We start from the raw sequence: 13460 nt of genomic DNA, 5'->3' as shown, positions 1-13460 counted from the left end.
GAATTTAGTCTTCCAAGGAGAAAGAGTAGAGAGAAAGAAGAGAGAAGAGGAGAAGGAATAGAAGAGTCGGAAACGACAAATGAACGTATGTATGATGTAAAGAGAGGAAGGTGGGAAAGGGATCGCCTGTAGCCCCGTAAAAAAAAAAAAAAGGGGGGAGGGGGGGAAAGGGCACTAAGGAAATGGATGTTAACTCAATCGGATGGGAGGTTCAGATAGAAATACTGCAGTTTCATACCATAGAGTTGTACGAAAACAATTATGAATTTGAGTTTTTGTTGAAATGTTTAAAGTGTCAATAAAAGATTCCCAAATCTCAAAAAATTTCTCTATGCGTTGTTCTTTATGTAATGAAGTTTCCATCCAATCCATTTTGAATACATGAAAAAGTTTATCTTTAAACATTTGTAAGGAGGGAGGAGATGGATGTATCCATTGTTGTAAAATACATTTTTTTGCCACAGCTGATAAAATCAACAGTAGCTTGCGACAACCCGGAGATATTCTAGAAGTGGTTGTTAATATGCCAAAAACGGCCCATTCAGGGGACAATGGTAGAAAATTAACCAAATCTGAAATAGCGAATTGTTTTATTTGAAGCCAGAATTTTTTGATATAAGTACAATCCCACAGACAGTGAAAAAGAGTAGCTTCAGGTCGAGTGCATTTTGGACATGTCGAAGTGGAAGACATCCCCACCAACTGACAACGAGAAGGTGATAGGTATCCCCTATAAAAGATTTTAAAAAACATTTCCTGGTACATAATGGTTGGAAGGGTACGATTGGAATATAAAAGCGCTTTTAGAATGATTGCTTCACTAAGATCAGGAAAGTGTCTCTGCCATCTGGTGATGCCTGTATCGTAGTGGCCTTCATAATATGGTGTCCGCAATATTTTATAGAACCTTGAAATAGCTCCTTTAGTGTTAGATGTAGATCGAAGGGAGATATCCAACTGGTTCCTCCAGTCCATGGGAGAAAGATAAGAGGTCACTTTAGAAACATAATGCTGTGCTTGCAAAAAGGCTAAATTGTGAATTTTTAAGAAAGAAAATTTAGATTGAGCCTGAGAAAAAGTAAGAGTACGTTGTATGGTTGTATCAGTAAGCTGATGAATTGTGGTAAGCCCCTGTTGGGCCCACAGAGAAAAGGGGCCAGATGCCAAACCATGTTGAAAGTGTACATTGCCAAGCCAAGGAAGAAACAAAGAGTATGAGGCGTTAAGTCTCCATTTATTACGAATTGTATGCCAAACTGACCATGCTGACATTAAGAGAGGGTTGTCTAGTACTCCTGCTGGGACGTCAGATTTATGGAGGTGTAAAAAACAAACTAAGTCTATATTGGTTAGGAAGGACTGTTCTACTAAATAATTGGAATATAATTCAGAATGTGAGATCCAATCCTGAATATGCCTGCATACAGCAGCATAATTATAGATTTCCATATTTGGAAAATTAATACCTCCTTCTGATTTAGTTCTTTGTAGCAATCGGAGACTAAGGCGAGGTTTCATTTTTTTCCAAATAAATTGTCTGAAAGCTGCATCAATTCGTTTAAGATCCGTCTTGGTAAACAAAACACTAGTGGTAGAACCTGAATAGGATACAGCAGCTTCGGGAAGGTAATCATCTTTATAAGGTTGGCTCTTCCTAGAAAAGATAGTTTTAAATGTTGCCACCCGTCCAATTCTTTAAGGACTGTATCAATAGTACTTTTAATATTAATGGTATATAAATCATGAATATTTCTAGGAAGGCGAATCCCTAAGTAAGAGATGTAAGCATCTGCCCATTTCAGATCACCAACCGATAATGTATTTCTACGAAAGGAAGCGCTTAGGGCCATGATGGTAGATTTGGAGTGATTTATGGTAAAACCTGATATCCTACCAAAATCTTCTAGTTTAGAGAGAAGGGGCATTAAACATTCGTGTGGATTAGAGATAAAAAGGAGAAGGTCATCTGCAAAGGCAGCTATCTTGATTTCTGTATTGTCATAGGACATACCTCGGAAAAGGGGCCAGGATTGGAGAACTCTCAACAAAGGATCTAATACAAGATTGAAAAGTAAGGGGGATAAAGGGCATCCCTGTCGAGTTCCCCTAAACATTTGAATAGGATCACCAAAAAGACCATTGATTAATAATTTTGTCTTGGGGGATCTATATAGATATTTGAGTAGATTAATAAAGGAAGAACCAAACCCTCGTTGTTGTAATATAGCATATAAATGTGGCCATAAAACTTTATCAAAAGCTTTTTCGGCATCTAAACTCAACAATATATTAGTGGAGTGGCCTTGAGTTGTTGAAGAATATAAAGCCGCTATTGCCATGCGGACATTGCGAACCATGTTCCTGCCATGAGTAAATCCAGATTGGTGGGATGTCAGGAGAGAAGGAAGGATTGTTTGCAAGCGAAAAGCCAGAATTTTAGAAAGAATTTTGTAATCCTGATTCAGGAAAGTAATGGGTCTATATGAGGCTACTAAATCAGGATTTTTATTGGGTTTTAATAATAATATGGTATAGGAATCATTAAATGTAGGATAATTAAGTTTTCCCTCCTGAATCTGTTTGAAAACATGAGTCAGGGAAGGAATAATATCATCTTTTAGTATCTTATAATAGTTCCCATTAAATCCGTCAGGACCCGGTGACTTGTTGAGATGTAGGCTATCAATGGCAAACCTAACATCTTCCTCTGTTATGTCACTAGAAAGGAATTCTTTCTGTTGAGCTGTTAAATATGGTAAGTTGGCTTCTTTAAAAAAGGAGTCTGACAAAAGGGGGTCGACTGGTGCATCTTCATAAAGAGAAGTAAAATATGAATGAAATATATTGTTAATGTCAGCAGGTTTAGCAGCCATTACATTAGAGTTTGGATCTAGGATTTTTATAATGAATTGTTTCTTCCGTTGTCGACTTGCCATGTAAGCCAAAATTTTTCCCGATTTACCTCCCCAGCGGTAATAAGTATTTTTAGAATAATCCAATTTGATTTGAGCCTCCTTTAAAAGGAAAGATTCCAAAATTTGTTTATGATGTAAATAATTAGATTTATTATCTGCTGTTGAAAATCGCAAATAGTGACGGTAAGCTTCCTTCAGTCTATTTTTCAAAGAAAGTAATGTCTCCCTGTGGGTCCGGTTACGTTTGGCTATGTAAGATATCACGTGCCCTCTCATCACCGCCTTTGAGGCCTCCCAGAATAAAACAGGATCGTTCCAATGTTCTAAGTTATCGTCTACATATTCCCTCCACTTGGTTTTCAAATACAATTGAAAATCGTCATTCTGGGAGAGGAAAGATGGGAAGCGCCAAAGGCGTGAGGAATGCCAAGGAGTATGTCTAGTTAGGTCAAAAAGTATGGGGGCATGATCCGATATAATGATAGGATCTATTATAGTATTACAGACTCGCTGGAATAGAGTATCCGCTACTAGTATATAGTCTATTCTGGTAAATACATCATGAACCTTAGAATGAAATGTGAAGTCCTTGCAAGAAGGATTATGCAGTCTCCATTGATCAACCACATCATGGTTGGAACAGAGAAAATTAATCCCACTTACACGATTGGAAGGGATGGGGGAGGCATGGGCGGAGTGATCCAATAGGGGATTATGTAAGCAATTAAAATCGCCACCAATTATTAGATTAGGGTTATCATATTTCATAAGAAGATTTGATAGTTTTTAAAAAAAGGTTAAATTAGACGTGTTGGGAGCATAAATATTTAAAATAGTAAATTTCTCACCATGAACTGAAAGATGTACCAGCAAAAACCGCCCCTCCCTATCAGCCACTACATTATCAATAGTATATTGAAGATGTTTACTAAATAAAATCGCCACACCACGTTTCTTTTTATCGAAAGAGGCTGAGACACATTCCTGAATCCATGTCGCTTTAAGGGTCGTATGGGGACCACGCAGCCAGTGCGTCTCCTGTAATAAAGTGATATCTGGGGTTAATCGTTTGAGATGAGATAATACCCGTCGTCGTTTGCATATGGAATTCAATCCAGCTACATTCCATGACAGAAACCGGATAGAAGTCGATGATAGTTGGGGGGCTAAATTGGAAATGTTAGCATGGGCCGTCATCCAATTCCACACCTACCAAAGGAGAATGTAAACGGTGTATCTTTGATTAGGGTGCCCGTCACATCCCAGCGAGTGAGACCGGCGTTCTGAATGTAAGTTGAAGATGGTAACTGCATGGGGAGAATGGAAAGGGGCCACAGGCGATTCAGGAGAATGGGAGAAAGGGAAAAAGAAGAAGATAAGAAAGAAAATAAAGAGCACCAAAAATAACACATGAACATACTGTAATGCATCATAAAAATAGTAAGCATGTAACTACTGCAATAATTCCGACAACTTATTAATAATAGACCAACCCCTCCTTCACAAAGAGGGTAAGAAACTACTATTTTGCCGGGAGACCCGGGTAAAGCGTAAATAGCCAAGACGGTAATCCATCGATTCATCCATTTGGAGGTGGATTTTTAGAGGAACCTTGCAATGGAATCTTTAGGTGATCTCTAGCTTGGTCAGGATTATCAAAAGTAAGGGTCCTCCCATCAGTGAAGACCCGCAGTTTAGCCGGGTAAAGAAGGGCGAATTTAACATTCTCAGTGAAAAAAATGTTTGCATATTGGGGTGAATTCTTTTCTCCTCTATGCCACAGAGGCCGAAAAGTCCTGAAATATCAGCACTTTAAAGTTTCGTACTTCAAGAGTGCGTTTTTTCCTGTATGCCATGAGTATGTTCTCTTTATCTCTAAAATTAAGAAATTTGGCAATAACAGGACGGGGGCGTATCTGGGATAAGGGGGGACCTCTATCAGGGCCAATTCGATGCGCCCTTTCAATAATCACTGTTCCCGAGGTACTAGGAACATTAAGGATTTGAATTATATCAACACTGAGTAAATCAAAAAGATCTGAACCCGTTATTGATTCTGGGATTCCTATAAATCTGAGATTGCTCCGCCTATCTCTGTTTTCAAGTTCATCAATCTTTGAGGTCAGGAAAGCTATTTGTTGATAGTGGGAATCATCAGAATTTTGCAGAGATACAATAGCATCCTCTGCCGTACTAACACGTTGTTCCACTTCCACTAATCGTTTGGTATGTGATTCTAAATGGGACAGGACCGTATTCAAACTTGTTTTGATTGCATCCAACTTTTTCTCCAGGGTTGGGTTTAAAGGTACGGAGCTTTCCACAGAGAGAGAGGGTATAATGGGTGAGGAGGAAAGATCTTGAGAGGCTGAGGGAGGTGAGCGGTTGGGTTGGGGTGTATTTACCTTTTCCCTAACAGAAGGGGTTTTGGATTGAGATTTCCCGTTCTTGACCATGGTATCAGTTGGATATTTGTCTACAAACTTGTCCATACTACGGGACAATAACCAGATTAGCTAGAGATTCTGTACCACCTATGGATGTAGATCTTTGAGGCAGCTACATAACTATAGATATATCTAGAATCAAGATTAAATTCAATCACTGAATCTGTAAAAATTAGTCTGCACTTATTGGATTGTACACAAATTATCAGGATCAGTACCTGTGGGTCATTTATAGCAACACAGTTATTCAGCAGCAGTTCTGCAAGATTTAAAACCAATGAAAAAAAAAAAAAAAGGGGGGGGGGAGAGGGAGGGGGAGGGAAAAGGGTGAGGGGGGGAGTAAACCTCTAAAACAATATCCAATGAGACTTATACCAATATATAATTGGAAGTAGATGTAGTGTATAGAGGATTATGATCCTAGAATCAGCGTAATTTGTATTAAATACCAGTAATGTGGGGTATATTATTTATCCATAAACCACGTCACTTTTGCGGAGAGTTAAGCGACTTACGATGGTAACGTCTGTCCTCTGTGATCAGTGCTATTTATCGTAGTGGGAGAATAGCATATAGCACATATGACTAGAAATTACAGTAATGACTGCTTCACAAATTAACAGTAACCAAAACAAGTATAGATATGAAACAATATAGTATATGAATATGTCACAAAGTGCAGAATTTTAGTCAAAGGCGATTGTCACCACTTTAACCTTTGTTATGATAAATTATTTGGAAACAACCTCCTCACATTCACCAATCACAGTATGTTTTCTAATACATGCCAGAGTAGATAGATAATGCTGGCTTTCATGACTGAACACCACCAGATGGCAGTGTTTGCTTTCTGTAACAAGGTTGAGCGACGTAGTATTAATTTATGGAACAGTGAGCTGTAGTGGGTCTCGGAAATATTTGCAATAATATAATTATTATATACAGTAGTTTTACAGTCACACTAAGCCATAAGCTCCTTAGGTAAAAGTAGGTTGTGTTCTGGCTTGAGGTATAGAGTGGAGATGAGAATATTTAGCAGAAGTATAGAAGAGAAGAGGGCTAGAAATAGAGAGAAAGGGAAAGATGGGTAATTAATACCAGATTAATCAATACTCCGTCCGTCACCAATTCTGGTATCGAGGGTTCCGATGGATGAGTGATGGGCAGAGAAGATTAAGGAGAGACTCTGCAGTAAAGGTGGGATCCGTCTTCTTAGGGCTTAATTCTTAATTGCCAAGACAGGAGATCCTCGCATAGGGGTCTGAGTACACCGCAACTAGGGTTCGATGTTTGGCATTGATTGCAGGCTCACCATCCATCTACAAGTCATCTCCCGGGTCCTCAGCGGCAGAAACACATCCGAGGTCCGGGCACCAGCAGGGGTGGGCAGCACGCCGATCAGTCCCAGTTGACACAATCAACAGTTCAGCAGGCAGCCCTGCCAGCACTTCACACACTACACCAGCAGGTAAGTTCAGCGGGTAGCCGGGCAAAGCTGTGTTACTGGGGGGTATGCCCGTTGTTACCGGAGCGCTGCTGCGTTATCTTCATACGGGGGAATAGGAGGCGTTCATCCGACGCGTCTCTGAGGTCTTATGCAGGGGTGAGTGATCCTCCGTCCCCTCTCTCCGCCCGACAGTAGTAGGTCGTATAGCCGCCACTATAGTTACGGGGAGTGGGCTCCAAGGGCAGTCGTCTCAGGCAGTGCTCGCCAGACCGCGCCAACCAACCAGGTCCCGGTCACTGCTCACTCGGCTCCGCTATTGAACGGGAGGTAGTCACAGGATTCCGCTGCTTTCCCCGATATTTAACCAGAGTCTTCCGTAAGGCAGCTCAGAGTCACATTGAACAATGGCTGTTCCTCGCCACGAGACACGTAGAGGCCCCGACTATGTGGGCTAGATTCCGGTGGAAATATTTCTCCGCTGTCCCCGATATATTAGAGATGAGCGCCTGAAATTTTTCGGGTTTTGTGTTTTGGTTTTGGGTTCGGTTCCGCGGCCGTGTTTTGGGTTCGACCGCGTTTTGGCAAAACCTCACCGAATTTTTTTTGTCGGATTCGGGTGTGTTTTGGATTCGGGTGGTTTTTTCAAAAAACCCTAAAAAACATCTTAAAACATTGAATTTGGGGGTCATTTTGATCCCATAGTATTATTAACCTCAATAACCATAATTAACACTCATTTTCAGTCTATTCTGAACACCTTACACCTCACAATATTATTTTTAGTCCTAAAATTTGCACCGAGGTCGCTGGATGACTAAGCTCAGCGACCCTAGTGGCCGACACAAACACCGGGCCCATCTAGGAGTGGCACTGCAGTGTCACGCAGGATGTCCCTTCCAAAAAACCCTCCCCAAACAGCACATGACGCAAAGAAAAAAAGAGGCGCAATGAGGTAGCTGACTGTGTGAGAAAGATAAGCGACCCTAGTGGCCGACACAAACACCGGGCCCATCTAGGAGTGGCACTGCAGTGTCACGCAGGATGTCCCTTCCAAAAAACCCTCCCCAAACAGCACATGACGCAAAGAAAAAAAGAGGCGCAATGAGGTAGCTGACTGTGTGAGAAAGATAAGCGACCCTAGTGGCCGACACAAACACCGGGCCCATCTAGGAGTGGCACTGCAGTGTCACGCAGGATGTCCCTTCCAAAAAACCCTCCCCAAACAGCACATGACGCAAAGAAAAAAAGAGGCGCAATGAGGTAGCTGACTGTGTGAGAAAGATAAGCGACCCTAGTGGCCGACACAAACACCGGGCCCATCTAGGAGTGGCACTGCAGTGTCACGCAGGATGTCCCTTCCAAAAAACCCTCCCCAAACAGCACATGACGCAAAGAAAAATAAAAGAAAAAAGAGGTGCAAGATGGAATTGTCCTTGGGCCCTTCCCACCCACCCTTATGTTGTATAAACAAAACAGGACATGCACACTTTAACCAACCCATCATTTCAGTGACAGGGTCTGCCACACGACTGTGACTGAAATGACGGGTTGGTTTGGACCCCCACCAAAAAAGAAGCAATTAATCTCTCCTTGCACAAACTGGCTCTACAGAGGCAAGATGTCCACCTCATCATCATCCTCCGATATATCACCGTGTACATCCCCCTCCTCACAGATTATCAATTCGTCCCCACTGGAATCCACCATGTCAGCTCCCTGTGTACTTTGTGGAGGCAATTGCTGCTGGTCAATGTCTCCGCGGAGGAATTGATTATAATTCATTTTAATGAACATCATCTTCTCCACATTTTCTGGATGTAACCTCGTACGCCGATTGCTGACAAGGTGAGCGGCGGCACTAAACACTCTTTCGGAGTACACACTTGTGGGAGGGCAACTTAGGTAGAATAAAGCCAGTTTGTGCAAGGGCCTCCAAATTGCCTCTTTTTCCTGCCAGTATAAGTACGGACTGTGTGACGTGCCTACTTGGATGCGGTCACTCATATAATCCTCCACCATTCTATCAATGGTGAGAGAATCATATGCAGTGACAGTAGACGACATGTCCGTAATGGTTGTCAGGTCCTTCAGTCCGGACCAGATGTCAGCATCAGCAGTCGCTCCAGACTGCCCTGCATCACCGCCAGCGGGTGGGCTCGGAATTCGGATTTGGGATTTCGAAGAATGCACAGTTCTTTGCTGTGCTGCTTTTGCCAGCTTGAGTCTTTTCATTTTTCTAGCGAGAGGCTGAGTGCTTCCATCCTCATGTGAAGCTGAACCACTAGCCATGAACATAGGCCAGGGCCTCAGCCGTTCCTTGCCACTCCGTGTGGTAAATGGCATATTGGCAAGTTTACGCTTCTCCTCCGACAATTTTATTTTAGGTTTTGGAGTCCTTTTTTTTCTGATATTTGGTGTTTTGGATTTGACATGCTCTGTACTATGACATTGGGCATCGGCCTTGGCAGACGACGTTGCTGGCATTTCATCGTCTCGGCCATGACTAGTGGCAGCAGCTTCAGCACGAGGTGGAAGTGGATCTTGATCTTTCCCTAATTTTGGAACCTCAACTTTTTTGTTCTCCATATTTTATAGGCAGAACTAAAAGGCACCTCAGGTAAACAATGGAGATGGATGGATTGGATACTAGTATACAATTATGGACGGACTGCCACGGTTAGGTGGTATAAAAAAACCACGGTTAGGTGGTATATAATACAATTATGGATGGACGGACTGCCTGCCGAGTTCCGACACAGAGGTAGCCACAGCCGTGAACTACCGCACTGTACACTGGTTGATAAAGAGATAGTAGTATACTCGTAACAACTAGTATGACACTATGACGACGGTATAAAGAATGAAAAAAAAACCACGGTTAGGTGGTATATATTATAATAATAATACAATTATGGATGGACGGACTGCCTGCCGACTGCCGACACAGAGGTAGCCACAGCCGTGAACTACCGCACTGTACACTGGTTGATAAAGAGATAGTAGTATACTCGTAACAACTAGTATGACACTATGACGACGGTATAAAGAATGAAAAAAAAACCACGGTTAGGTGGTATATATTATAATAATAATACAATTATGGATGGACGGACTGCCTGCCGACTGCCGACACAGAGGTAGCCACAGCCGTGAACTACCGCACTGTACACTGGTTGATAAAGAGATAGTAGTATACTCGTAACAACTAGTATGACACTATGACGACGGTATAAAGAATGAAAAAAAAACCACGGTTAGGTGGTATATATTATAATAATAATACAATTATGGATGGACGGACTGCCTGCCGAGTTCCGACACAGAGGTAGCCACAGCCGTGAACTACCGCACTGTACACTGGTTGATAAAGAGATAGTAGTATACTCGTAACAACTAGTATGACACTATGACGACGGTATAAAGAATGAAAAAAAAACCACGGTTAGGTGGTATATATTATAATAATAATACAATTATGGATGGACGGACTGCCTGCCGACTGCCGACACAGAGGTAGCCACAGCCGTGAACTACCGCACTGTACACTGGTTGATAAAGAGATAGTAGTATACTCGTAACAACTAGTATGACACTATGACGACGGTATAAAGAAAGAAAAAAAAATACCACAGTTAGGTGGTATATATTATAATAATAATACAATTATGGATGGACGGACTGCCTGCCGACTGCCGACACAGAGGTAGCCACAGCCGTGAACTACCGCACTGTACACTGGTTGATAAAGAGATAGTAGTATACTCGTAACAACTAGTATGACACTATGACGGTATAAAGAATGAAAAAAAAACCACGGTTAGGTGGTATATATTATAATAATAATACAATTATGGATGGACGGACTGCCTGCCGACTGCCGACACAGAGGTAGCCACAGCCGTGAACTACCGCACTGTACACTGGTTGATAAAGAGATAGTAGTATACTCGTAACAACTAGTATGACACTATGACGACGGTATAAAGAAAGAAAAAAAAATACCACGGTTAGGTGGTATATATTGTAATACAATTATGGATGGACGGACTGCCTGCCGAGTTCCGACTGCCGACACAGAGGTAGCCACAGCCGTGAACTACCGCACTGTACTGTGTCTGCTGCTAATATAGACTGGTTGATAAAGAGATAGTATACAATACATACAACAATATACTACTATACTGGTGGTCAGGCACTGGTCACCACTAGTCACACTGGCAGTGGCACTCCTGCAGCAAAAGTGTGCACTGTTTAATTTTAAATTAATATAATATTATGTACTCCTGGGGGCTCCTGCTATAACAACCTGCAGTGCTCCCCAGTCTCCCCCACAATTATTATAAGCTTTGCCTTTTATACATTGATGTGCAGCACACTGGGCTGAGCTGAGTGCACACAGACTGAGTCACACTGTGTGACTGGCTGCTGCTGTGTATCGTTTTTTTTCAGGCAGAGAACGGATATAGCAGAGAACGGATATATTATATTAAAATAAATAAAAGTTAACTAACAACAACTGCACTGGTCACTGTGGTAAACTCTGTCTGACTCTGCACAATCTCTCTCTCTCTTCTAATCTAATTTCTAATGGAGAGGACGCCAGCCACGTCCTCTCCCTATCAATCTCAATGCACGTGTGAAAATGGCGGCGACGCGCGGCTCCTTATATAGAATCCGAGTCTCGCGAGAATCCGACAGCGTCATGATGACGTTCGGGCGCGCTCGGGTTAACCGAGCAAGGCGGGAGGATCCGAGTCTGCTCGGACCCGTGAAAAAAACATGAAGTTCGTGCGGGTTCGGTTTCAGAGAAACCGAACCCGCTCATCTCTACGATATATGGCTTGTTGCGTACAGCCAGTCCTCCCACGGCTCTCTGTATGGATTATTTTTGTTAATTAGCCGTTTTAAGGAAGGATGGTGGATGATTCTGTACAGGGGAGACGGAGAGAGGACTAAAACGCGGCCATCTCGATGCTACGCCCACCGGAAGTCATCTCAACACTAGTTAAGTAATTCCTTTCCTCGAAATGTCAGTCTCCCTGGGCACAGTTCTTACAACTGAGGTCTGGAGGAGGGGCATAGAGGGAGGAGCCAGTTCACAACCAATGAAAAGTCTTTAGAGTGCCCATGTCTCCTGCGGATCCCGTCTATACCCCATGGTCTTGATGTCGTCCCCAGCATCCTCTATGGACTAGGAGAAAAGGATTTACCGGTAGGTTATCAAAATCCTATTTTTCTTACTTTACGATCCACGTGGACTATGATTGGGAATAGTAACCAAACAATGGCGAGCGAAGCGGTGCACTAATTGGGGTTCCTCGTAACTTTACGAAGAAAACGACGCAAAAACCCCTACCTCGTGTCAACCTTTTTCCATGTCGACCTCATAACCATGTTGACCTATTTCAAGTGTGGACATACAGTCAGCCAATAGTGGACGACCTAATGACTGTCGACATAGTTAGGGTCGACCCAATGAACCACACCCTGCTGACCTGGCTACTAAAGGATAGCATCATCTGGAGATGGCATTACCTATCTAGGCAAAACTCCAGAATGCTAATTATTATAGCTACAGTACCTCATGATTTGCTAACAGGGTTTAACATTTTTTTTTAATTGTTGAGATTTTTGAGCTGAAACACATCCAAATTGTGGTATATCCAATTTCTAGGACTTCATACATGCTTAATGGCAGGTGTATGCGGTATCCTCCACCCCTGCTCTGCTATGCAAATCAGCAGTGAACATGGAACTTTCCCACATGGGACAAAGTTGTCCCAATAAAAATCCCTTCAAATTAGGACTGTCACCTCTAAATCAGTACAGTTAATTTATTGTTTTTATATCCCCACCAGCAGAGTGAACACTAGGATGTGAGACACTAAAGAGGTGCTTGTCCCAAACAGTTTACAATGTAATGTTGATTAATGACACTTTGATTATGGCAGCTGTGCATGTATAAATCACATATCACTAATCCATTTGTGTATCCTTCTGACTTTCAGGAACCTCTGCCCTAAAATACAGCCTTTCTTCTAGCTCAAGGAGTCCAGGGTAAGTGACCTGCTTCACTAGCTCCACTATTTTTCTTGGCCTACTCTCCCCCTGTATATCATTCCAAAGAAAATATCCACCTTTGTTAGCAGAAGCCTGATGCAAACTGTGTAATACTTGTGATGTCGGACTGTCAAACATGGCAGCACTCCTTTCTTTCATCTCCCATAGTGCATAGAGGGCAGCATTTGATCTCACTGACATGTCTCCTGGTTCCTGCTGAAACATCAGGAATGGTCCTTACTGGCACCACTCACAGCCCTTCAAACCCCTTTTATCTGAAACAGTGGCGGAACCAGCGAGAGGTGGGCCCATGTGCGACAAAATGGCTTTGCCCCCCTCATCCCATCCAAGTCCACCCCCTCACCCCTGGAGAGGATCTGGTGAGGGGAACCTGCTCAGGGAAGTGGATACCTAGCAACAGTGCCGTAACTAGACATTTTAGCACTATGTGCAAGAAACGGCATTGGAGCCCCACCCCTGCATGCAAAACAGGGGCGTGGCTTCGTGGGGAAGGGGTGTGGCCACAAAATAATACCAATTCATAAAACGGTTCACAGTAGTCTCCATTATTCAAATTACGCCGCACAGTAG

General features: G+C 42.7%; 1 protein-coding gene across 1 annotated transcript in view; it reads left to right on the top strand.

The window, feature by feature from the left end:
- Positions 1-13460, top strand: part of MYLK (myosin light chain kinase) — a 1073187-nt gene that overhangs the window by 266124 nt on the left and 793603 nt on the right. Inside the window, exon 3 of the mRNA XM_063934067.1 lies at positions 12818-12866. Within this exon, the coding sequence (XP_063790137.1) occupies positions 12818-12866 (49 nt within the window). The remainder of the gene's footprint in view (positions 1-12817; positions 12867-13460) is intronic.

This window comes from Pseudophryne corroboree, chromosome 7 (genome assembly GCF_028390025.1).
Source record: "Pseudophryne corroboree isolate aPseCor3 chromosome 7, aPseCor3.hap2, whole genome shotgun sequence".
Taxonomy (NCBI): Eukaryota; Metazoa; Chordata; class Amphibia; order Anura; family Myobatrachidae; genus Pseudophryne; species Pseudophryne corroboree.
This window is presented reverse-complemented; position numbering and strand designations above follow the sequence as displayed.